A 22538-nucleotide genomic window follows, 5' to 3' on the forward strand; every position below is an offset into this window, starting at 1 on the left:
GACGATCTGTGCAACTGTTACACTCGACTTTCATGAATCGTAATTCTTCATAGCATATTCATGTCTAACCACGAGGATGAGACCAAGCGATACGACGTGACACCAATTTTGGAGTCTCGGTACTTTATTCTCCCTGCTTCCGCAGCATTGGTGGGGGTATTCATTGGGGCGGTGCGTGGATCTCGCCTTGCATCCCTTCGTTTTCTCGCGGAGAACGCACATCGGCCACCGAAGACGATTCGGGGATGGTATCTCTACAATAAAACGAAAAATTACAAAAGAATGGCTGCCGGACTTTTATCTGGTGGTAAGGAAGGTGTTAAACTTGGAGTTACAGCACTAGTTTGGGTAGGGATTGAGGATGGATTAGGACGGTGTGGGGCGGGTTTTGATGATTTGAAAGAAGTTGGAGCCGGTGTTGGTACTGCGGGGGCATTCTCTATTGTTTGTAAGTTTGAAGGACGTGTGGTAAGTTGTGTCGACTGATTTTACTGGTTAGACCGACTACGATGGCGTACTGCAAGTCGTGCGTTATTGCTTGGGTCGATTATTGGTGGAGGAATGGGATTTCTTCGATGGGCTAGAGAATATTTGAAGAGAGCGCGAGGAGACTTTATCTAAAAATTTACTCGGTTAGCGTATGATGATCTTCTTAAAACAGTAGTGAGCCTCGAACACTCCACCACATATCATAAAATGAGGTCCGCTCCACTTTTGTCCGATAAGTCGTCGTCGTCGTCTTCCTCGTCGTCTTCTTCTTCACTGTCTTTTTTGTCAATTCAAAAAATGATTAAACTCTGGTCAGCTATTGACCAGATAACACCCAGAGTTGATGCTGATGGTCATGAGCGTCCTAATCCTTTCGAGGTACAATCATCTCATTCACCGCGCTCATCCAGCAATGGTCTTGCAACTCCAACTATAACTTCACCAGCCTTTTCAATTCATCACCATTTACTGGGAACTGGCTCTCCCTCTCTTACCACGGCGAACGCCGATCTCACGCCGCCAGGTCCTATAACACCTCTATCCGGTGCCTTTGCCGCTCGTATTCCTACAACCCAAATTTCCCTTCATGCACCGGATTTTTCAATGCGTAACACTAAAAAATCGCCCAACCTCTCAGATTCAATGGAGAATAAATCCAATACGCCATCGTCATCGTCCCCCTCGACTAGGACCTCCTCAATCGCATCTACCTCAACCGCTCCTCCCCACTCAACCGGCGGTACATCAAAGGGTCAGATCCACGTCAAGCTCATATCTGCCCGTGGTCTTAATGTCACATCCGTACGCTCACGACCTTATGTCGTCGTTCAATTCGAGCAAAACGAGTTCGTAAGTCGTGATCCCACCGACGAAACGGACAAGGAGGTCAAGGGAACCGCGACCGCTCTCTCTCGCGCCTCTTCCTCTATTGCTCTCTCAGCTCTCTCATCTATCGGCGTTCCCCGTCCACTAGGCAAGCCTAGTCCCGGAAATTCCCCCTCTTCATCTCTTTCATGCAATCAACCTTCCCCAACCAACCAACCTTCTACAACTCTAGGCCTTTTTGGTCGCTTATCCGCACATAATCCCGTGTGGAAACACGAGGTGTCATTGTCAGTATCCTATAATCAACTTATCAAATTTCGCTTTCTAATTCTTTCTAGCGACGTTACGTCCGAAGAATCCCTTGTTTCATTTAACCTGTATGACCGTGTCGCGGACCATCTATTTCTCGGCACAGTACAAATCAAGCCAGTCCTGATCCATGACCATACAGTTGATCAATGGTACAAGTACGTACCATCTCGTACATCTTCCCACTTGCCCTGTCAACTGTCATCCCGTCCTTCCGTTACTAATGGCATCATTTGCTTATGTACGCACAGGCTTCGGCCGTTCGAAAATGAAGTAATAAGCGGAGAAATGCGGGTACAGATCACATTCGAGCAATACAAGGTACGTTACACCAGTCTAACCTCTTTCATTCTCACCCACTCCACGATTTCGGCCTCCCTTTCGCATCACTTGATCTCCCCTCCTGACAACGCTTCTCACTCACTCTCAACTTTCATGTGACAGACCAAACGTGCGCTTACACCACGCGACTTTGAGTTCCTCAAGTTGATCGGACGCGGTACCTTTGGCAAGGTTTTCCAAGTCCGGAAATGCGATACAAAGCGAATTTATGCTATGAAAGTTCTATCAAAGAGGGAAATTGTTGCCAAGAAGGAGGTCGCTCACACGATCGGAGAGCGAAAGATCCTACAGCGTTCTCTAGAATCACCATTCCTTGTTGGCCTCAAATTCAGTTTCCAGACGGATACAGATTTGTACTTGATAACGGACTTCAAGAGCGGTGGCGAACTGTTCTGGCACCTCCAGAAAGAGACGCGTTTCTCCGAAGAACGGGCCCGATTTTATATCGCAGAGCTGGTTCTGGCCCTGGAGCATCTGCATAGATACAACATTGTTTATCGGGATCTCAAGCCGGAAAATATCCTTCTTGACGCCACTGGCCATGTCGCCCTCTGCGATTTTGGGTTATCAAAGGCGGATCTACGGTCCGACGAACTCACCACGACATTCTGTGGCACAACCGAGTACCTCGCTCCTGAAGTGCTTTTGGACGAGCATGGATATAGCAAACTTGTCGACTTTTGGTCACTGGGCGTACTCCTCTTCGAGATGTGCTGCGGCTGGAGTCCATTTTATGCTGAAGACACACAGCAAATGTACAAGAACATTTGTTTTGGGAAGATTCGGTTCCCGAGAAACGTTATCAGCGAAGACGGCAAGATGTTTGTGAAGGGGGTGAGTGCCGTGATTCAATTCGTTTCGACATTTCCGATAACCGCTTATCAAGCTTTTAAACCGAAATCCTAAACATCGCTTGGGGGCACAACGCGATGCCGCGGAACTGAAAGAACACCCGTTCTTCTCATGTATAGATTGGAAAGCTCTTCTCCTCAAGCAGGTGACGCCACCGTTTAAACCCGTCGTAGAGTCGGATGAGTCGACTGCGAACTTCGATCCAGAGTTCACCACTGCTGATATCAAAGAGGTTGGTGGTGGTCTCGACGGGCATGGAAGTCCGGACGAAGAAGATCCTAGCGAAGAATGGACACAAATGCAGTGCGGCTTGCCAGGATCGCACATGCCGAACGGACCACTGGGTAGTGACCGTCATGTCAATGGCGTAAATTCAAATGGTTCAGTGCCCCCTCCCCCTTCCTTGCTTACTGGAAATGGCGCGGGACGTGCCATCAAGATTGGATCGCGGAAGAAGCAAGATGTAGCAGGGTCGCCGCTGACTAACAGCGTTCAAGAGAATTTCCGCGGGTTCACGTATTCTGGAGGCGAAAGTATGGTGATGCCGGGCATCATGGGTAGAGAACCTGATGAGGATGAGGATGAGGCAGTGGCCGATGAAGAGATCACAGAGGTGACCACAGAAGACGAGTTCGAAGACAGGGAGAGTTTCGCGGGACGGTACTCGAACCGAAGAAGAGGAATCGATGAAGATATAGCTGTATGATGTATTAGCTGCGCACGCCGTCCAAGGCGGTCGGCGCCTCGCGGAGCTTTTATTCCATCCGGACGAATTTGGACCTTTGCATTATTTGGTGCATGCGCTCACCGCTTGAGGTACTATGCCTCCCATTACTACTTATCTGATTTAATCGCATATTTGTTCTCGCCACCCTTCCCCATGCAATTCCCCCCCTTTTCTCATATCCTCTTTATGGAGCATGTTATATATCTCTTGTTTCGAGTCGAACACAAGATTGTCCATCGTGGATTGTTTTTACCTGCTTCTGTTATCGCTGTTGTTCTATAGTATAACGTACCCCATTTTAAAGGAGTTGTAATAATTCATGTGGCCTGTATCCCTTTCGTCGTTTGGGTGGGACACGCGTGAATTCCACTAGCAGGTTACAGCATCTATCATTGATATCTAAGGGATGGTTCCGTCACCAATCATACAGGGTCTTTTTTCCGCGGCAGGCGAGGTCAACCCCACCACGAAAAATAGTTGGGAGGACTTGGCCATCAATAATCGTGTGCTTTACAATCGATTCTACTTCATGAGGCGTGACACGCCCATACCATACACCAGCTCCACGAGGAGTGTAGATCTGCAAGATCGACGTCAACATATCGTTTAGACAACAAAAAGGTCACACACGATGCAGTTGCCTGCGAATTTATGACCGCCGATATGTGAGTTCTTTAATATGAGCGCCTTGTGCTCAGCGTGAAGGGACTTGAGTTGAGTCTCGATTAATTGTTCCTTCTCGGTGGTTGAGGTAGCTTGTGACTCGAGGGAGGGTTCGGAAGTGAGATCGTGCAGGTCGGTGTGGACTTCCCAGCCCTCTCGCTCGAGATATTGCTGGAAGGCTTTCGTAGGCGTTAATTCAGGGCCGGGAAGGAGTCAGCGGACTCACTCTTCTCTAACACTGGCGCTGCGATGGCACATCGTTTATCTCGTCTCTTGTGTGAGCCTAGTAGAACTCATGAGATATATTTAAACACGCGACTGTATAGAAACTTACACAGCAGTATCAGACACGAGTATGGTAGAACCCATGTACTGAGATTGTCCGATCGGGTGGTGGTCACGCCAACCCGATCGAGAGCTGGATCAAGAGCAGCTTTCCACAACGCCTCAGCGCCCGCCAAAGTTCGTGGGACTCCAGAAACGACCATAAAGTCAGGAAGGACGATCACAGTCTCTTCCGACTCATCACGAGAGAAAGGTCTGTGACTTCCATTGAGAATGGCAAGCCTTCCTGCTTTGGTATGAGAGAAAAGACCAGACGGTAGTGGATCGTTGGTGGACTGGGGCTTCTTTGAAGTGCCCAATGAAGAGTTGGCAGTTATCAACAAGGCAGCAAGCGTGCCTTCGACTTCGGTTACTTCCTTCTCCCAGTCTGTTTTGCCTGTTGATATGACCACCTGGGTCACCATCATATCAACAAATCATATTACAATGGTGCGCGAGTGCAATGGACGCACCTGTCGGCGGTAGGGCTTCACTGATCCTATCATATCCGAGTCCAGGTCGATGTCCAATCTGCTAGAAAAGTCATCGTGATCTACAGATCGATGTTGGTGCGCGTGACAAGGTATGGTTTGATCATGATAGGCTCACCCTGATCACAAGGGTCGGCGCAAGACCTGCATTCGGCAGTCGTTACTGGCACATCAGCAGCCTGCAGGTCCTGATATACCTTTGGGCCATTATGTGGATTAAACACAAAAGCTCTGAGTTTACCGGCCAGCGAGGAGCTCATGGTGGACCGAGTTGGGTTACGCGCAGTTGCATTGTTACTTATACATAGGTAAATACTTAAGGCGGCACATAATAGGTTAGCTGCCATCCACAGCTGTAGTATGAAAGCTGCTTACTATTTCATGTGCCATCCGTATGCCAGTGCAAGATCTATTTAGCAGTTCCGATTGATCTTGCCAGTCTCAGATAAATGAAATTGGACTGAGTCTACCGGTGCGCCCAGACATGGCGTTCACGCAATATAACTCACTGCGCCTTACCGCCCGGTTTTCCGTCACAATTACAGGTCCATGATGAGCCAGAAGTTCGCCGTCAATATAAGGAGTAACCGGATGCAATATGGCAGAATGAAAATAAAAATAATGCTGAGTCACTCTAATGAGTCTGCCTAACCATCCGCAAGGCCAAGTGACAACTCTGGATAGACCGTCATGATCGGAGTAAGCAGATGTAAGCAACAAATTGGCTTACCTAGCTAAACGCCCTGCCTCCGATCTTCCTGTAGTTGTTTTTCTATTTTCGGTGCATTCTCTTGGACTGCAGTCCACAACGGCTTCCCATCCCGGCTCACCCCTACGAGCGCCTCTGTTGCCCTCGCGGTTCTTTGTTGGTCGTTGTTGGGGCTTGAAGATGCCAACGATCCCCTTAGGCCGATGGGAGACAGCTTCATGCTCTTTCCGAAGAAATGGCGTGGCTCCTCTTCTCTTTCGGCAGCTAACCTCTTCAGCTCTGCAAAACTGCGTTTCTCGAAGTTGGAGTTGTAGGTGAGATTGTTTGTTCGGGGAACAAAGGCTTCATCGATTTTCTGGGAGAGGTTTTCGGGAGTTACAAAGGTGTCGCACTGGTGGTATAAAGAGACAAGGGCGCGCATGCGGACGTGGTGTTTTGAGGCAGCCCGCGATATATGGCGTTTAATCACCAATGTTAAGGATGTGCATTTCGACGGGGACGGTCGGCAGGGTAGCATATACATGTTGCAGATCCACGGACCACAGTAATATTGAGGTCAATTTCACTGTTCAGTGCGTTCAAGCTCAAGTTTAAAACATGAACAAATAATATCATGTGATTACTCGCGTCCTAGGGTAGCGCTCTCACCAAGTTTAGTGAAGTCACTTGAAAATAAGTCCCCAGCATCGAACTACACTATATCGTGAATAAAATAATTTTTTCCACACAACCGGGTATTTGTCCTCCACGTTTCATGCAGATTTGAGGAGGATGGCAGTTTTTCAGTCAGCGACGGGACACTGGATGTACTAGTAAGCACAGCACTCGTCATATCATTTGCAATCCTTAGTTCCAGTAATAGGAAATTCGACGCCCTCTACGACGATGCGGGAGTATCGAGGAAAGATGCTCAAGCACAGGCCTCGCAGTACGCCAGAGGAGTATTTTCTAATGGACCATACCTAAGGCTTTTGTACAATCACCGCTTTCGTACATTTACGATTTCCATGATGCGGACTGCGGGTTACTCATCAAACGCACGGCTGAAGTTCTGAATAATTATTCGCTCAAGCAGCTATTTGTCCCAATTGAGCGGACCAACTAGAAGGTGCGCATTAGTCGAAATGTAACTCCTCGAACCTGATCTGTGGCAAGAAATAACAACTAGTACTAGATTTTAATGAGGCCACTTGCGGCTCTGCTCGGACAATCTCATCGGGCATATTTGGGAAATTTGGGGATTGCCAGATCGTAGACTATGTGGGTGTGTTATCTATGAGTGGGTTGATCCTTCGACGAGCTCAGTCTTTCTGACAGAACATATTCAACTGACCTCTGTTGACAGATTGTGAGTGTGTTGATAATCTATTGAGCTCGAGCCTTGTTGGTCCTCGCTGAACTGTTGACAGCGTACGAGTATATTGATCATCTGTCGAGATCGAGCCTTGCTGACCAGACGCATTGCTGATCCCTTGAACAGGTTGCGAGTGTCGATTTCTGCCGAGCTCAGGCCTCACTAAGCAAACACAGTGCTGATTCCTTGATAAGGATATACTTACCATCCTCTGTTGAGCTGCAGTCTCGCTGACCGAACAGCTGATGTGTTTACAATGACAGCATGTAAGTAGATTGATCCTAAACCATTCCTGCCTTTTCATCATGACCCACTGTTGGCGGCCCGGCGGCGCCCTGAAGATGAGGAGAAATGGTTCAAGTCACAATATTTAGTATCTCCTATTGCTCCGAGTCATAGCTGATCCGAGTCCACATAGTTCTTATCTCGAATGTTTGTTATCTAGCTCACCAATGTTGGATAAAACTGGCCAACTTGAGTCTGGTGAGATTTTAGGCAATACCCCGATGAGTCTGCCGGTTATTGATAATAAGCTGCTGTGATTATTTTCCAACACACCCTAGTATCTCTGGGAGCAGCGACACTGTATTGGGAAGGTGTTCGTTCAGTCTCCCAATGCAGCTCTTGTCAGAGAAGCTGTGGGCGCTGACATCCCTCTGGCTGGATGCCGGGGTTAATCAACCGCTGTCAAAAGAAGGCGGAGTTAATCGACACAATCACCTCGCAATATCGCCTGCGTATGTTTCGACTCTCATGATTGTGGCATTCGCGCTGATCTGTTTGTCATCAGCAAGACCTTATGACTATGTTTATAGTTGAGCTGAAGTGCACCGGTCGTGCAATTTGACGGCTTTTATGTCGCGGTAGACGTGCGTGTAAGTGTAATGCACATCATGATCGGTCACCGGCGAGACTTGTTGGTATGAACTGATGTGCTTCCTAAGTCTCCACGAGCTGAGTTCTTCAAGGTCGGATGTTGGGAATGTTTACTTGTAGTTTGCCGGTGACAGCGACAATAATATGTATATGATCAAGATATCTGCCTTCTTGTTCTAGCAGACAGTAGATACGGACTGCCAATTCGGATACACGGGCACCGACCCGGCGTGCGTCTGTGGTAGGCCCCCGTGCCCGGCAGACCAAACAGGATTTATATGATCATCATAGAGCTCATCTGCCTTAGCCGAACCGATTGAGGGGAGCAGTATTCCTCACTGCGGATAAGTGTTTCTTGCCAAGAAAGAGTCCTATCTTTGTCCGAACACGACCCCGGAAATCTTCTGATTCTACAATCATGGCGGTAAGCCACACAGGCTGAAATTTATTGTCCTGATAAAGCCCTTGGGTGAATTATTTTTTCCCGTGATTTCTGGCGTTCGAACCACCGGCTCAAGTATGTGCCTAGACGATCCAATCATTGGTTCGTTGCAAGAATATCCTTGTTTTTTGTACGAGCAGGGTACATCATAGACATCAGCTGGAGCTAGATGAACGGATTGGGAAACCTAATTGCCGGACATGTTTATGCATAGGTCCAAGGAATGGAGAGGAAACTTTCCCCAGGATTGAGCAGTCATTTTTGTCAGATGAAGTTTCTCCGCGGAGATCGAGCACGAGCAACTATATGATCGTCGAATCGGGTAGAGACAGACCGTGATGTATTTTGTTGTAGTAGACTCGGAGAATTTTGTTAAGAGATAATGGCTTCCACGAGCGCAGGCTTCACAAATCGATGGGAGCCACCAATCGTCATGCGTGGTATATGCAGTCAGGACATTATCCGCCAACGTCCCATCTTTTTAAGGATGAGAAAACACGCCGGTGTGCCAAGACTACAAGACAAAGGTCGCGAGAAGACGAGGTCAGTCCATGGAACCGAGGCGCATTGCTATGCACAGAGAACAACTACGCATCGAAGGTGATGCGACGACAGGCCCTGTTGCCTCAGAGACGTTCGAAACATGGAAATGATCCTTAGCATCATCCAACGTTGAACACCAGTGCAATATATTTCGTGCAGCTGTTGCGTGCATACCTGCTACCAATGGGATGGATTTTCATAATCTGCCATGTGCACATCATTTGATCACGAGCGAAAGATACACAGCTCACCTTGGCGGGATGTGGCCGTTCAAGAGTAAGACGTGTTGACTCTGCCATCATGCAGCACGTTGGTAAGTAGACTCTGCTAGAAGGCTTGTTGCAGTAGGACCAGGGCTGCGAGGCTCGACAAAGAAGGTAGGACATAACTCCTGATTTAGCGGTAGCGGCAGAATTTTAGCGACCACCGGACATGTCTGTTATTCTGAAAAAGACACACATAGGAAAATCAAGCCCGATATAAGGCTCAGGACTTCCTAGAAGGATGCCGGTGACGAAATAGCAACTGAGTTTTTTCGCACTGAGCAGTGCCTGGTGCCGTGAGGCTCTCTAAACCCAGCGTAACACCTGGGCTCGAATATCGAGAATGAAAGGTGAAGGTACGGACAACCAGGATTTGAATGAGGTCGGCTTGAATGATGCAAGATTATTATTGAGTAACATAGTCGGCTGATGCGAACTTTGTTTGTGTATTGGAGAGCGTGGTCGGTTTGGATTTTGTTTTACAGTGTCATCAACAATTTGGACACTTGTGTCGGTCTGTATGTCGGTTAGGCAAAACAAACAAATCAACTTGATTACACTTACCCACAACGCTCGTTGTCACCGCGGTCTACGATGACGAGACATATTTCGACAACAATGGCTGTATCTGCGAGAGGAAACTGGCCCGTGCGCGACCACATTTCTCACGCCTGACATAAGCCGCACATGTTCCCCCTTGATGAAAGCTCTTTTCAACATCAACGGAACTTCCACAGGTTGCCAGCAAGTTCAGCGCCTTTCGCTCATCTTGTGATTTTCTATTCCAAGAGAAATGTCGCAGCAGCCACCACCGACAGTGATGCCACAAAATATGCTTCCTCCTGGGGAAGCAGAGCTCGCTCAAGCCAACTCCTACTATCCGCAAGAACCTGCAGACCTAACGGGGGGTCTTCCCATCAACCTTGACTCTCTGCGTGATGGTCCACCAGGAAGCAAACCATTTTACCCATATTCTACGCTTATACGGTAAGCGACTCCGAATTCACTGTAGATATGCTCTAGTGAACGATTTCGATTTGTCTGTGGGTGGGTAGGTATGCTATAAAGGGTTCTCCGAATCAAAAACTACTCCTCGAAGACATCTACTACGCCATTGAATCCCGTGTACGTGGTAACTTATTCGTATTTGCGCATCTTGTGAATCCCTAATTCCACGTCACAGTTTCCTTACTTTAGGAATGCCCCTTCTGGTTGGAAGGTGAGTAAAGTTCTTCCGATGCCGTTGGCCAATGGCTTCTGTATCATTTGTATCGTCGATTAGATGCACGCCAAACACGCGAGCGCGATGTTGATGTTTAATTGTGTTCATATTTGTTTTGATTTCGAGCCAGGCACCAAACTAATCTAACCTTGCTTTCGTATCTAGAACTCAGTGCGACACAATCTTTCACTTAACCCATGCTTCGAGAAAGTACCGCGTCCCCTTACCGACCGAGGGAAAGGCTCGTACTGGACTGTCAATGATAACGTTGACCCGAGAACGGGTGTCCATCGAGTGAGGAAGAAGAAGCCGAAGGGCATAAAGGGTCGACAGTCGGAGGAAGATCAGGATGTGGATTATCATCCTGAAGCATTCAACGACCCTAATGCACAATTTGTGCAACCGCCGCCTATGCATCCTGATGAAGCAGGTCCCAGTCGACAAGCGCCGTATCCACCATATCCCCCCACGTATGCAGTTTGGTCTCAAATATCGATACTGAACTGAGGCTTTCTTTAGATTTGATCCCAACTTCCAGATGATGCCTCCTCCACCTCCCGGCCTTCGTTTCCCTCCTGTGCCCATAGATGATTTGCAGGTGGACGAGAATGGGAACATCTTGTGGCGTTTATCCTTGATGAAGGAGCTTGCGCACTTGCAGCAAATTTCGTCGGAGAAGGACATGGGCGAAGATTGGTACCGCGTGATGCTATTGCGCATGCGTGGGGCTGTCATGGCCCCACCACCTGCATATCATGATGGTATGCACCCTCCACCTGGGATGCCTCCTCCACCTCCGCCCAATCCGGAGCTGCAGCAGTGAATCCTACTTGAGTTCTTGACGTGAATGTTCTAGTTCTATCCCAACTATCATTCCTAATATTATTAACTGGTTGAGAATGTCTTGTGTCATCAGTAATTGGAAAGCATTTTGATCCATTCTATTACAGCATGTTGTCTGTATGTCATTTCTGTATCCCTAATGGACTTTTTGTTATCGATACACGATTGGATCTTTGTGATAATGCACTGCATGTGAGGATTTCGGCCGATTGAAATCGTTCTTGTGACCGCTGCTTATCTAAGTGAACCAATATTTATCTGATTAATTAATGCACTCCGGACATTTTTCAGCTGACACTGTCCTCCTCCCTCCCGTCATTCTCTCTTAAGTTCACAGCGTTAGGCATTTCTGATGGCACCTACCGCTATATACACTCCTTCTCCCTCCCAAATCACATCAGAAGTCAAGAAATCATTAATGAATGGATCGTCACCCCACGAAATCGTCAAAGGGCCTGCCCTTGCGATAGGTTCATTGGACACTGCTCAAGATGGAAAGTATCAATCACTTCTTTTGCGCCTCGATGCACAGGAAGGGCGGACTGCCGAAAGGCAGATGCTTGATCGGCTCATTGATGGAGGTATGTATCTACAATTCGGAGCATCGCTCACTAATCATCGTGATTGACATAGCGATATCTTTGGCTCCATCAAACTATGCTTCCATTCATATCCTACTCTCCCCATCAGAATACACTTCATTATCGCCAAGTTTGCCGTCTCTCCTTCAACAGACCCTCACCGGTCTGACACCCCTGGGAACTCTTCACCTTCTTAATTTAACCGCGGGCTTCCTGAGTCTTCCTCATGAGTTGACTCTAGCTGGATTCATGATCATCGAGAGTGTAAGAGATGGTCCTGATGCCAGAATAGTTGCTCAGAAGCCTTTACCAATCGCAACACCTCTACCTTCTGCACTTCCTATCCGGAGAAAGACCGACCCTGCCAAGCAGTCCTCCAAAAAGGCTCTCTGGGCACTCTCATCGCCATCAACTCCCACAATCGATGCCGAAGCCCTCTTGACAGCGGCAGATCGCGAACGCCCAGTCCCCACGTGCGATCCTGTCATAGTAGGTGCCCCGAGGCGGAAGAAGGCATGCAAGAATTGCTCATGTGGTCTTGCTGAGCTGGAAGCCGAAGAGGCCAAGTCAGGTAAAGTAGTCCTGCTCGACAGCGACAACGCTGTGGAGGTGGAAGCTGGTGACATGGCGAAGAGTTTGATTGCTGCTGCTAAAGCTGCTCCCAAGGCAACTAGCAGTTGTGGGAGCTGTTTCTTAGGTGATGCATTCCGATGTGCGAGCTGTCCGTATCTTGGTGCGTTTATGACAATGCTCTTCATGTCAGCTCAAAACTCAGAAAATCTGTTAAAAAGGTCTGCCTGCATTCAACCCGGGTGAGAAAGTGGAGATTGACTTCGGGATGGATGACATCTGAGTATTATTGTTACAATTTGATCATTCGCCACACCATCAAGTATGTAAACATCGTATGATAATATTTATACTGTACTATATTGCTTACAAGACATTAGAAGCCATATCTATTCACGGTGGTGGCCTAGAAATCACAAATATCCATGTCGGAGCACCCGTCGTCCGAGAGGACTGAGAAGCCCACATACCTCATCATCTCCTGGTGACTGGCCAGAAGATCGCTTGGGGTCTTAAAGCGCGTGTCGTAGGTGTGGCGCTCGATCACCTGCATAGTGAAGTTGTATCGAATGGGGAACAATTCACATAGCTGTCGCAGTAGCCTGGCAATCTCGGGGGGTGCCGGGAATTTTCTGAGGACGTGACGTTCAGGGTCATCAAGCCATATCCTCTTGCGCGAGCCGCCTATGGCCCGTCCCTCCTTATCGATGATATACTCCTCGTCAAATATTTGGAGCAAGGTGTTCCTGTGCTCGGTGTTCATCGTGCTGGGGAGGTACCGGACCATAGTGTACACCATGACGTGCAGGAAGGATTCTAAATCATCTGCCAGCACATGGTGCTTGTTCTCGGATCTTTGATCCAACAAAGCACCTGACATGAAGGGTAGAGTTCCCTGTCATTTGAAGTGGCGTCGGTATCCCGGCGTATATATATAAATTCTGCACGTACCATCTGGATTGCCAATAGCTCTTCGTGTGATTTGGAAGTGCAGCATTCCCAGCCCATGAGCAGCCCGTGCCCCTCACTGGTGATGCCGATGTTCTCCATACTGATGTTCCGATGCAGAAGACCACCACGTTCGTAAGCTTCGTTGTGAGCTACAGTAACTCGTTTAGAAACAAAAAAATACTCGAGAATTGAAGATGAAACTCGCCTGTGAGGGCATCCTTGAATACGGTCAGAAATTCTATGGGCGTCTTGAACGTGCTCAGGTTCCGTTCAACACCACTGAGGATGATTCGATGTTGTACGAGCGGGAGGTGGGCCTTGTGGTTGGGGGTACAGCACCACCAGGCCTTGCTGAATAAGTGGGTGATCGTTTTTGTTCGGAGGGCAGACATGTCACCGCCGTGCTCGAAGGTCGGGATGTTGGGAATGCGACGAGAGTGTAGTTCCCGATATACTTCTGATTCCGTACGGGTACCTTTGGAATAAAATCTCCAAGTTTCCTTGAAGAAAACAATTCTCTTCTGCGCAAGGTCCCAAACATGGAAGCCACGAGTTCGTTGCTCGAGTAGGCTGCACTGCTTTGAGGCGGGGCGTGGGCCGACGTAAAGGTGATGGGCGGATGAAGGCTGGTCTTTCGCGTCTTTGGAATTTGGAAGTGTGGTATCGACGGGAACGATGTATCCATACAGAGGGTCGGAACTCCCAACGCCCAGCAGCTCCCGGACAATGCTGTTTTGAGACTCTGGAAGGGAAACGGGAACCACAGATACGTCGACGCCGCGATTCCCAGGCGACGCACGATTGAGCCTCCATAGAAACTCAGCCAACAGGTTGAAATTGCTTGTGTATCTAAACTGCCGAGACACGACAGCACCAGAGCGGTCCCAGTACACAAAACGTGCCCAGGAGCCACAGAGGAGGATGGAAAACCCAAAGCGACGGAACTGCGTTGCGAAGAAGGCATTAGTGCATGCCACCATATGTGCGCGCGTTGAGATGGACCGCTTGTCAGTGGACTCGAATCTAGGATAGGTGTCTCTTTTAGTGTCCCAATATGGCAGCAGGTCCTCCTCAGGGCAAGGTATCGGTGCAGTGAAGTCCTCATTCGGCGGCGGGTCGATGAAGGGGTCTTGTTGTATGGAAGGCTTGATGATCATCCATGCCTCCATCGCGGACATGTCTGTCACTCCGTTTCGAGTGCTTTCGCTTTTGTATAACCCCATGGTCGGTTGGAATTCATACCCGCCTACGACGACAGAGGGATCAGGACAACCAGAAGTGTCGACAAGATCAAAATTGGTGGTAAATTTATGCAGAACCGTCAACTGTCAGGGGCACCAAGATCAGATGGGTCAGAGAAATGTTCATGTAAAATTCTTACAAGCTCTTCCGGTGACACCACGTTGGGCATTACTGGACGACCGTCTGCCTCAGGCAGGAAGTTAAGAAACTGGCGCACTGGCATTGCGCCAATGAAGCGTCCTGGGAATGTACCAACGAGCTTGGCTTCAATGGCATCTTTGGATGACATTGTGATGAAACTTAAGATTCAGAGATTGTAAGCAATATGTTAGAAGAGGGGAGACGATTGGGATTGGAAAGCGGGATGAAGAAGAGAGCATTTCTGACTCACTATTTATGAGTCCATGCTGTGGTTGTTCCACTGTATCAACGACCACAATCGCCTTAGTGGACAATGCTTGTTAGTCGTAGCTGCTTACGGATGTGGACATTCGGAGATTCGATTTTGAGTGCCAATCCCTAGAATCTATGCAGTGCACGAGGGAAGGGGGGAGAAGGTCTGCATACACAACAGGGTAGGCGACAAAAAGGGTTACTCTGCTACGTCTTCATCCCAATCGTCACCCCAATCAACCACTTCCGAATCATAGTCAGCTGCGCCTTGTGTTTGTTTGATCAACTCGAGAACGGCAGCATAATCAAGCGCAGGACTTTCTCCTTCATCCGCTGACGAAGAACCTATGCTGGACATGTCATCTTCGGTGGTGCGTGCCTCTACAGCAAGGTCTTGGTCGCTATTTTCGCTTTCCGCATAGTTCCCTAAAGCCCCCAACTCGTCTCGTGTCTGCCTTTCTGCCGCTTTTTCCGATGCAGACTCACTTTCACTTCCGTAGTCACCGACGAGTCCTGAGATCGCCTTTTTCCCCGCTTTCGCACTTAGCTTTCGCCTTTTTATAGCTCGGACGTCATGCTCGTGCTCGTGTTCGGACATCGACGAGGATTGACCTTTTTTGGCCACGATATTTCCGATGAATGTAGACGAGTCCGGATCATGTACATGGATGGTGGGGAATTCAGCGAAGTGCGTGCCCTGAAGCAAATCCTGAAGAGTTTGAGAGGGACAAAGTTTATAGTAAGATGGGCCAGTCCGCACTCCGACGCCTGGATAATGTGGGATTCTGGCTAAGTCTATTTGTGCAGGTAAGTAACAGAGAGGAACTCTGAAGCCTTCGGGATCGTCTGGATGAGGGTGGACAAGAGAAGTAACCCAGTCTGGACAAGGATGTTCTTTCTTCGATTTGGGATGGTCCTTGTTAGCACACGTATGCTGAGGAACGCGTCTCTGAAGAAGTGATATTAAAGACGAATTAATGGGATTGCGATGCACGAGTGTTGTATATGGAACTGATGTTGCGGATGAAGATTGTGCCGGCGCTCCAGGGTAAAACCTGAACTCTATCGTCAATAGTGCAGTCTGCGTCCTGACGAGAGTCAGCATATGCGTAAGGTCAGAATATGAGAGCGCACTTTGTATCAAGAGTCGATTGGTTTACCTTTCTGCGTTGCATTCCGACGGAAAGGACATCCATCTCGATGTCCAAGCTGTCTAGGTGAGCCTTTAGCAGATCTCTTTTGGATGATCCACCACCCCTTGAAGTCCCCCTTCCGCCTCTACCTCTTCCGCTGGCTCCACGTGCTCCCCCTCTTCCCCTCATGTCTTTTGCTTTCACATTCGTTGGGTAACCTTCACGAGCAATTTCTCCGCCCCATTCACTCACTTTTCTGCCTACTTCTTCAAGAAAACAATAGTCGCGCATCATCGTACCCCACCCGTAAGCGTTCATCTGTACATAGGCCGCCTTATTGCGTTCACCGCTACATCCGGTTCTGGATTTGTGGGTACGAGAGCAGGGTAGGGAACATGTTGGAGTAGAGCACCTCGGACAAGTATAACGTGCAGCGGTCGAACAAAGTGCACAAAGACGAGTTGATGACCCACTGGCGGTTGATTCCATAGACGTAATAGTCTGCGCTAGAGATGTAGAAGTCGAATGAGGCAGCATGGTCGTAGAGTGTGTTGATACTTTTTCGAACGTCCTAATCAAATCAAATTCTGCATATAGGCTATATGTCAATGATTTACTACATCAACACTTACATACTCCTACAACGTTTTTTGTATCGCTTTATATCATGTTGGTTCAAACGGTCTGGCAGTTATTTGATTCAAGCTACCCAATAAATTACAAGGTCCAGTTAACATCATGGTGCCTGTGACATTTACTTCAGTACTCAATAACAAGTGGAGTGTACAGTGATGTAGTTTGAGGACAAGGACGTGGCACAGAGCAGCAGGTGACCATCTCAAATCCAGTGTAAATTATGAACAACCGTCCGCTTGAGTGATTTAAGCTACAGATCCTGTCGCCGGAGGTCCAGTAGTCCTTTCATGATGAGCTGAACTTCGAGAACAGCATCAATAGCTGTACGGACTGTGCTCACTTGCACGTGCCCGCTAGATGCTTGTGCGGATGTATTAACTTGAGTGGCAGTCTTGACCTCGACCTCCCAGAGTGTGTCGGTGTGTGCCGGTATAGGGAGGGAGGTCTTTGGGTCAACCTAGTCAAGAGTAAAGTCAGCGCGCGATAAGAGAGCGACAATATCAACACGGGTACGTACCTGCTCTTGCTGAAACATCTGTATTATCAGAGCACCTCTTCGAAATGCATATCCACGTTTGTAGATTTGTGATCGTTGTCTAACAACACTATAAGCGCAAGCACAGACAGTGAATTCTGGAGCATACGGACACATATCCCAGTGCCGAAGCGAAACTGAGGGCATCACCAATCACTTCGCAAGTAGCCCATGGTCTGACAGTGGCCTCAGGATGAACGCGTACGGATTCCGGCTTGAGGTATGAGAAAAGCGTCCTGTGTTATGGTTGATCCAACGGCTTCGTTCAAGTAGGCTGTCCAACCAACCATCCACTTTCCGTGCCATCTCCTAGTTCTTTTTTTGCTCTTAGCAACGCTGGTTCATCTCCTTGTACTTGTGACTGAACTCCGAACTGTTCGAATAAAATTTCACGGGTGTGCATGGGTGCTGCGGACTCCGTGTGCAGTGTCAGGCGATTGAGAATCGCCTTGAGATCCCGAGCAAAAAATTCACCGAAAAGAGCGACTTCGTAGGCATGCGCATGCGTCTGTGTGTTTGCGAACATAGACATTAGAAGTCAAGAGTGGAGCGAGATAACGTGATCTATGATAGAAATATATGAATGGCCCAATAATGGCCGTATGTACACAAGCCGTACATCATGATAACACTGTCCATGGGTAACACAGGGTGTTGGGTATAAGTAGTACATAGCTACTAAGTCGAGTACAAGCAGCTAATAGCTCAAGTCGGTCACAGACCTAGTGCCGCATCGAAGTTCTTCTACTCCCGGTTTGTCACTTGAAGCGTTTCACTAGCAGTACTACACCGTGACATGGCCGCTAGTTGACGGCTCGTGGGAAATATTTGGAGGAGGAATCCTGGTTCTTGTCTCGTACTCAGCTAAGAGCTTAGCATGATATCCTCGAATATTAAGGATGAGGCGCGGTCCCAGCACAAACATCTGCATGACCGAGAAGATGTTCAGAGCACCATTATGACCCATGGAAGTCGAGTCCTATAGAAATGATAAATACTAACATGCAAATTTTAGCAAGATCGGCATACCGAGACAGTCGAGAAAAAATAACCAAGGGCCAACCAAGAACCAGCAACAAAGCTGGAACGTGCGGGACTTCAGCAGAGGAAGATAAACACGGTCAAAATGGTAACTAACCTTGCGAAGTACACCGCGTGAGTCTTCATCAAAACCACGAAACAATCTCCGATGATCGCGGCTTGCGATGATGGTCGCAATTGCCGGAAATGTTTTATGACAATCCAGACTACAAGACACATCACGAGGACTTCCCATACAATGCGGAGTATCCAAGTGATGGACATCAGAAGGCGGCCATCTCTATCGTACTTATAAGTGCACTGATAGATGCCAGAAACGGCGTCTGCCATTCCTCGGATGAGCCCGATGCACTTGAGTCGTTTGTCCATAATTCAAGCTTACCCTCTGAATTACGCTTAATTCCTATTGCAGTAGTCACTCCGCCGGCGATTGTGAGAACAAGTAGGATCACAATGAGAAATATAAGCATCTTTCTCGACCCCTGATACATGGCATGTAACCGAGTGATCATGATAACTTGTATGACATTTCAGTCAAGATATTACGAAGGTATTGCAGCCGAGTAACTCACCGCCCAGCATGGCAGCAACCACCACATGCATACAGTTTAGTGCGATAAACATAGTATTGCCTGACAAAAACCCAGTTTGAGATGAGCATCGGAGGATCATGAGCACCCAATCACTCACAGCTGTTGCAATCATTATATTGAACGAACAAGTCGTTGGAGAACTCACCCCTAGGTAGGAGCGCAATTGTTTGGACGGAAATGACAGGCATGGATGCAGCATACTCACTATACCTGTCAGCGGGACTGACGGAAGACTTCCTGCATGCCATTAATCAGAACAAATAATTGCAGCATATGTGAAGAGACATACCTAGCATGAACATGCTGATTGTGGGAGATGACTTATTAGTAGTGTTAACTTGAACTCTTCAGTCTGGGGAACATACACAACATATGGTATCCCAGCATAGCGCACCTAGAAATTCGAATATTGTCAGCACAACTTGCCAACTGCGTGTATACATGAGCTACGTACAGTGAGGTACAAAATGGTTGTAAGGGACCAGTGTTGCCTCTGACCCGAATGAATTACATCAACCTGTTGTTCTGATACGAGACTCTGCTCACCCAAACTAGTTCAACCTATAACACCATTATTAGTGATATATCCACTTTAATACATACGGTCTCGGCCTACCTCTCGTCCGAAGGTTAAGGCTGGAGATACCATTAGGATATCAATAGTTTTTCAATATTGTTCGCTCACCCCAATCATATACCACTGCAGTAAAGGATGCAACTGCGAAACCACATTCAAGATCAGATCGAGACACGTGGGTTTGACTGGCTCTCCACAAACCTGCAATATAGCTGTGAAATCGATTCAAAGTGACGACCAGCCAACTAGGATCGTTTGAGACTAGATTCATGTTCGAGGGGTGAGTGTGAGCGAGTGGCAAAGTGGGTGGACGTAAACCGATGGTGTTCGTACTAAATATACCACCATCCAGCGCCTATATCGGCAAAATAAGCATCATGAGGCTGTCCCTCGTTCTTGCCTTGTTTGAGCAAAGTAAGTATCATCAAACAAAATCTCGGAGAACACGGAAGCCCTCAATTGAATCGAAAGCACAGCCTGGTTGTGGATCTGCAAAGCAGTGACACACGCACAAGTTGTTGAACACCGGAAAAGTTTGAAAATCGGGTTGTGCTGTAGCCTAGTATTTGATTCCCAAATTGCCAATATTATTTTCAAGATGTTCTTGGCACTCGCATCAGTACTTCCAGCAATTCCATCAGTGAGACCATGCACTTCATTGATCTTCCACGTGTCTAGATGAGATGTGACTGCCGCTCAATCAGGATTGGTATCAGTCTCGAAGGAGGGTGACAGCTCATTCGAGGTCTGTTGTCACGGTCACGACCTGTCGGTGAGGCACAAGAAAGGTCAGAAATGAAAGATAGAGTAGGTCCACATGTGGCGAACAGATGCCTTACCTCTCCCCCAGGCTGAAGCACCCTCGACGATGCAATTCAATGCCCCGGTCTTCCAAGATCTTCAGCATCTGTCGCCTCGTGTGCACCTCCGGCTATAACATCATCAGTATGCAAAAAAGGTGGGATTCTGATGCAAAACACAGCATTTGATGCCATCGGCGTTGCATCGATTTTCACAGCCAGACACATCCTGATTGATCATCTGTGTTGCTCCGGCGCGCATATACAGAAACAAGAGGTCACAGGAAAGACGAATTGGGACACAACTGTATGACCATCCGGGAAACCAAAGTTCTTGGTTCTTCGCAGTAACGGCGATTGTTTTTTCAGTGATCTTCTGTCCTAAGTTGGTCTGGTCTATAAATATCGAGAGGGACAAGACAAAAAACTCACAGCATGACCTTCATCACACCCAGTGACTCCACGTACAGGGTGCAAAAGCTGCACAGTAGTTTGATGGTTCCACCTTCATTCAACACTGGCGAGGACCAGTTCAATGGCCAATATTGAGTGGGAAGTTCCTGAAAACTCTCGGGGGGCCATTGTCGGATTAGACTTGTGTTCTGCGGGTCTCAAAGGCGCAGTGTTTGAATGTACGAGTCAGTTGAAACGGTATATGAACGTTCGAATAGGGGATCGGTAGCGCTGCCTGCAGCTCAAAGCGATGCTTGGAGCGTGCCAATATTCGTCATATACCCGGGAAGTGTTATCGCCGTGGAGACACAACAATGTATTCACGTCAGTAGCGAACAACTCGCAAAATTACACGGAAGTTACCTAAAATACGGAATCAGCGTCTGGGCCATGATGAGTCCTCTTAAACAGATATATAACTAGCAAGCTAAAAGTGACACAAAATAGCAGCCCATCTTAGATCAAAAGCCCGCGGGGGGGACAAGACGCCTGTGTACCGGGTAAAGGAAGTTTGAACTTTGAGAAGCATACGGCTGTGCAAGTGTCGGATATCTATAATTTCCAGACCTGGCGCGACTTGTATCCCAATGATTGCAACACTCCGCCTACTGGCCCTTGTGAGTAGTTCCGGCCATAAGGACCTGCGATAGCCTCAACCATTCTGCGACATATCAATGAGCAACATCAGAACAGAGAACATAAGTGGAGACTAACTTCTCAGGACCACAAACCAAAAACAGTATCTTTCGATCACTGACATCACTATCTTGCGAGAACAAACCACGCCACCAAGGAAAACAAGAGACAGAATGGAGAGCGCCACGTATTGATTCTTTACCAATGGGACCCTTGTGTACCTTTAGATCTATAGAACTTTGACCTTTGGTTTCGCCAAACGAGTCAACGAAGAACTTCAGCCTGAACTTCTCCGGATTATGCTGCGCAAATTTTAACAGGGGATCAAGGATATCGTGCGGGGGCAGCTCAGAAAGTGTTCTTGATGAATGTAAGAGTGTGATTCGACCTTGAAAGGATGGGTTGCCAGAGAATACGGCACGCAGCAGCTGGTAGAACGGAGTAATCCCAGTACCGCCAGATATCTTGAATGCAAAAAATTAGATATGAGTGTTTTATAAAATTGACTATTACTATTTCCTCACCAAAATGATCTCGTCCCAAGCATCATCCTTCCAAGACCAGGTTTTGAGAGGGCCTCGAATTTCAATGATATCCCCAACTTGTTTTGAGTGCAACCATCGGCTGACTTCGCCATGTTGATATCTTTTGATCCAGAACTTCATATTTCCGTTTTCGTCTACCCCATCAAGTGGAGTGTAAGGTCGCTCCACTTGTATGTCATCGTCTTTGATGAAGACGGACCAAATAGGTGCGAAGAGATCGCTTTCCTCGGGTAAAAGTTCGGGAGGTATCGCGAGAGTCAAAATTTTTGTTCCACTTGATGTAATAGTGGACGAAACGAGTTTTGCTGGTGTGAAGTGAGACGGACTGAGGGGTATGTTGTCACAAGTTGGCGCGCCTCGGGAGATGTCAGGTAAGAAAAAATAAGCGGCGATAGCAGTAGATGCGCCTCCTATGAGTAGTGTTGCAGTTGCCCTTCGTAAAGACCTCGGTGCATTGACTGTTGTAAGACCTCTAGCACGAAAGCCAGCATGTCTCGCTAATACTTGAAAACCTGGCTTCAGCCTGAGCATCTGGTGTTGAGTGCTCAGTAAGTACCTACACGTAAATGCTCTTGCCA

At 47.9% G+C, this 22538-nt stretch overlaps 11 protein-coding genes across 11 annotated transcripts; 4 read left to right on the forward strand and 7 right to left on the reverse strand.

Moving 5' to 3' along the window:
* The first annotated feature begins 8 nt into the window (after positions 1-8).
* F5147DRAFT_667676 (uncharacterized protein) lies at positions 9-706 on the forward strand. The gene is made up of 2 exons (XM_041435282.1): positions 9-448; positions 500-706. Exons 1-2 carry the CDS (start codon positions 61-63, stop codon positions 619-621), a joined length of 510 nt encoding a protein of 169 aa, XP_041299079.1. The 5' UTR covers positions 9-60; the 3' UTR covers positions 622-706.
* Positions 702-3885, forward strand: F5147DRAFT_667677 (Pkinase-domain-containing protein). Its single transcript, XM_041435283.1, has 5 exons — positions 702-1601; positions 1653-1781; positions 1875-1944; positions 2068-2799; positions 2852-3885. Exons 1-5 carry the CDS (start codon positions 787-789, stop codon positions 3521-3523), a joined length of 2418 nt encoding a protein of 805 aa, XP_041299080.1. The 5' UTR covers positions 702-786; the 3' UTR covers positions 3524-3885.
* Positions 3886-5560, reverse strand: F5147DRAFT_667684 (Sucrase/ferredoxin-like-domain-containing protein). The gene is made up of 7 exons (XM_041435284.1): positions 5398-5560; positions 5141-5337; positions 5005-5084; positions 4542-4944; positions 4434-4490; positions 4175-4386; positions 3886-4124 (listed from the first exon to the last, which is right to left on the reverse strand). Exons 1-7 carry the CDS (start codon positions 5403-5405, stop codon positions 3960-3962), a joined length of 1122 nt encoding a protein of 373 aa, XP_041299081.1. The 5' UTR covers positions 5406-5560; the 3' UTR covers positions 3886-3959.
* On the reverse strand, positions 5561-6297 carry F5147DRAFT_667691 (uncharacterized protein). The gene is made up of 2 exons (XM_041435285.1): positions 5753-6297; positions 5561-5698 (listed from the first exon to the last, which is right to left on the reverse strand). The coding sequence occupies exon 1, from the start codon at positions 6252-6254 to the stop codon at positions 5757-5759; it is 498 nt and encodes a 165-aa protein (XP_041299082.1). The 5' UTR covers positions 6255-6297; the 3' UTR covers positions 5561-5698; positions 5753-5756.
* A 3705-nt stretch (positions 6298-10002) lies between these two features.
* F5147DRAFT_767722 (uncharacterized protein) lies at positions 10003-11254 on the forward strand (the record flags this gene model as incomplete). Its single annotated transcript, XM_041440904.1, has 5 exons — positions 10003-10196; positions 10265-10334; positions 10393-10428; positions 10597-10901; positions 10951-11254. The coding sequence occupies 5 exons, from the start codon at positions 10003-10005 to the stop codon at positions 11252-11254; spliced, it is 909 nt and encodes a 302-aa protein (XP_041299083.1).
* A 305-nt stretch (positions 11255-11559) lies between these two features.
* Positions 11560-12797, forward strand: F5147DRAFT_667711 (cytokine-induced anti-apoptosis inhibitor 1, Fe-S biogenesis-domain-containing protein). Its single transcript, XM_041435286.1, has 2 exons — positions 11560-11855; positions 11908-12797. The coding sequence occupies exons 1-2, from the start codon at positions 11627-11629 to the stop codon at positions 12669-12671; spliced, it is 993 nt and encodes a 330-aa protein (XP_041299084.1). The 5' UTR covers positions 11560-11626; the 3' UTR covers positions 12672-12797.
* F5147DRAFT_194260 (uncharacterized protein) lies at positions 12752-15030 on the reverse strand. The gene is made up of 5 exons (XM_041428500.1): positions 15010-15030; positions 14758-14917; positions 13582-14701; positions 13377-13525; positions 12752-13320 (listed from the first exon to the last, which is right to left on the reverse strand). The coding sequence occupies exons 2-5, from the start codon at positions 14905-14907 to the stop codon at positions 12832-12834; spliced, it is 1908 nt and encodes a 635-aa protein (XP_041299085.1). The 5' UTR covers positions 14908-14917; positions 15010-15030; the 3' UTR covers positions 12752-12831.
* Positions 15031-15210: 180 nt separating this feature from the next.
* On the reverse strand, positions 15211-16633 carry F5147DRAFT_564851 (uncharacterized protein; the record flags this gene model as incomplete). The annotated part of the gene is made up of 2 exons (XM_041430734.1): positions 15211-16099; positions 16146-16633. 2 exons carry the CDS (start codon positions 16631-16633, stop codon positions 15211-15213), a joined length of 1377 nt encoding a protein of 458 aa, XP_041299086.1.
* A 184-nt stretch (positions 16634-16817) lies between these two features.
* F5147DRAFT_667716 (uncharacterized protein) lies at positions 16818-17859 on the reverse strand. The gene is made up of 4 exons (XM_041435287.1): positions 17603-17859; positions 17429-17551; positions 17298-17376; positions 16818-17237 (listed from the first exon to the last, which is right to left on the reverse strand). The coding sequence occupies exons 1-4, from the start codon at positions 17845-17847 to the stop codon at positions 17031-17033; spliced, it is 654 nt and encodes a 217-aa protein (XP_041299087.1). The 5' UTR covers positions 17848-17859; the 3' UTR covers positions 16818-17030.
* A 30-nt stretch (positions 17860-17889) lies between these two features.
* On the reverse strand, positions 17890-19881 carry F5147DRAFT_194315 (uncharacterized protein). The gene is made up of 13 exons (XM_041428502.1): positions 19728-19881; positions 19635-19667; positions 19566-19585; positions 19496-19510; positions 19404-19442; positions 19315-19343; positions 19239-19252; positions 19151-19186; positions 18929-18988; positions 18739-18873; positions 18454-18679; positions 18345-18396; positions 17890-18294 (listed from the first exon to the last, which is right to left on the reverse strand). Exons 1-13 carry the CDS (start codon positions 19795-19797, stop codon positions 18100-18102), a joined length of 924 nt encoding a protein of 307 aa, XP_041299088.1. The 5' UTR covers positions 19798-19881; the 3' UTR covers positions 17890-18099.
* A 1385-nt stretch (positions 19882-21266) lies between these two features.
* On the reverse strand, positions 21267-22521 carry F5147DRAFT_194312 (uncharacterized protein). Its single transcript, XM_041428501.1, has 3 exons — positions 21940-22521; positions 21494-21879; positions 21267-21440 (listed from the first exon to the last, which is right to left on the reverse strand). Exons 1-3 carry the CDS (start codon positions 22489-22491, stop codon positions 21332-21334), a joined length of 1047 nt encoding a protein of 348 aa, XP_041299089.1. The 5' UTR covers positions 22492-22521; the 3' UTR covers positions 21267-21331.
* Between the last annotated feature and the right edge of the window lie 17 nt (positions 22522-22538).

This window comes from Suillus discolor (assembly GCF_016758755.1).
Source record: "Suillus discolor strain FC423 chromosome Unknown F5147scaffold_3, whole genome shotgun sequence".
In the NCBI taxonomy this organism is placed as follows: domain Eukaryota; kingdom Fungi; phylum Basidiomycota; class Agaricomycetes; order Boletales; family Suillaceae; genus Suillus; species Suillus discolor.

Excerpts from the sequence above, each read along its gene's own strand:
- F5147DRAFT_667676 (XM_041435282.1), top strand. The coding sequence starts at position 61 with ATGTCTAACCACGAGGATGAGACCAAGCGATACGACGTGACACCAATT. Across the intron at positions 449-499 it reads GGGGGCATTCTCTATTGTTT|ACCGACTACGATGGCGTACT; the intron begins GTAAGTTTGAAG and ends TTTACTGGTTAG.
- F5147DRAFT_667677 (XM_041435283.1), top strand. The coding sequence starts at position 787 with ATGATTAAACTCTGGTCAGCTATTGACCAGATAACACCCAGAGTTGAT. Across the intron at positions 1,602-1,652 it reads TGGAAACACGAGGTGTCATT|CGACGTTACGTCCGAAGAAT; the intron begins GTCAGTATCCTA and ends AATTCTTTCTAG. Across the intron at positions 1,945-2,067 it reads TCACATTCGAGCAATACAAG|ACCAAACGTGCGCTTACACC; the intron begins GTACGTTACACC and ends TTCATGTGACAG.
- F5147DRAFT_667684 (XM_041435284.1), bottom strand. Across the intron at positions 5,085-5,140 it reads CGCCGACCCTTGTGATCAGG|ATCACGATGACTTTTCTAGC; the intron begins GTGAGCCTATCA and ends ATCGATCTGTAG. Across the intron at positions 4,945-5,004 it reads TGAAGCCCTACCGCCGACAG|GTGGTCATATCAACAGGCAA; the intron begins GTGCGTCCATTG and ends ATGGTGACCCAG.
- F5147DRAFT_667691 (XM_041435285.1), bottom strand. The coding sequence starts at position 6,254 with ATGTATATGCTACCCTGCCGACCGTCCCCGTCGAAATGCACATCCTTA.
- F5147DRAFT_667711 (XM_041435286.1), top strand. The coding sequence starts at position 11,627 with ATGGCACCTACCGCTATATACACTCCTTCTCCCTCCCAAATCACATCA. Across the intron at positions 11,856-11,907 it reads TGATCGGCTCATTGATGGAG|CGATATCTTTGGCTCCATCA; the intron begins GTATGTATCTAC and ends TGATTGACATAG.
- F5147DRAFT_194260 (XM_041428500.1), bottom strand. The coding sequence starts at position 14,907 with ATGTCATCCAAAGATGCCATTGAAGCCAAGCTCGTTGGTACATTCCCA. Across the intron at positions 13,526-13,581 it reads ATTCAAGGATGCCCTCACAG|CTCACAACGAAGCTTACGAA; the intron begins GCGAGTTTCATC and ends GAGTTACTGTAG. Across the intron at positions 13,321-13,376 it reads AGCTATTGGCAATCCAGATG|GGAACTCTACCCTTCATGTC; the intron begins GTACGTGCAGAA and ends TTCAAATGACAG.
- F5147DRAFT_667716 (XM_041435287.1), bottom strand. The coding sequence starts at position 17,847 with ATGTCTATGTTCGCAAACACACAGACGCATGCGCATGCCTACGAAGTC. Across the intron at positions 17,552-17,602 it reads GATGGCACGGAAAGTGGATG|GACGCTTTTCTCATACCTCA; the intron begins GTTGGTTGGACA and ends ACCATAACACAG. Across the intron at positions 17,377-17,428 it reads GCTTCGGCACTGGGATATGT|ACAACGATCACAAATCTACA; the intron begins GTCCGTATGCTC and ends TAGTGTTGTTAG.
- F5147DRAFT_194315 (XM_041428502.1), bottom strand. The coding sequence starts at position 19,797 with ATGAATCTAGTCTCAAACGATCCTAGTTGGCTGGTCGTCACTTTGAAT. Across the intron at positions 19,668-19,727 it reads ATTTCACAGCTATATTGCAG|TTGCATCCTTTACTGCAGTG; the intron begins GTTTGTGGAGAG and ends GTGGTTTCGCAG. Across the intron at positions 18,397-18,453 it reads CACGCGGTGTACTTCGCAAG|CTTTGTTGCTGGTTCTTGGT; the intron begins GTTAGTTACCAT and ends CGCACGTTCCAG.
- F5147DRAFT_194312 (XM_041428501.1), bottom strand. The coding sequence starts at position 22,491 with ATGCTCAGGCTGAAGCCAGGTTTTCAAGTATTAGCGAGACATGCTGGC. Across the intron at positions 21,880-21,939 it reads CTTGGGACGAGATCATTTTG|ATATCTGGCGGTACTGGGAT; the intron begins GTGAGGAAATAG and ends TTTGCATTCAAG. Across the intron at positions 21,441-21,493 it reads TTGGTTTGTGGTCCTGAGAA|AATGGTTGAGGCTATCGCAG; the intron begins GTTAGTCTCCAC and ends GATATGTCGCAG.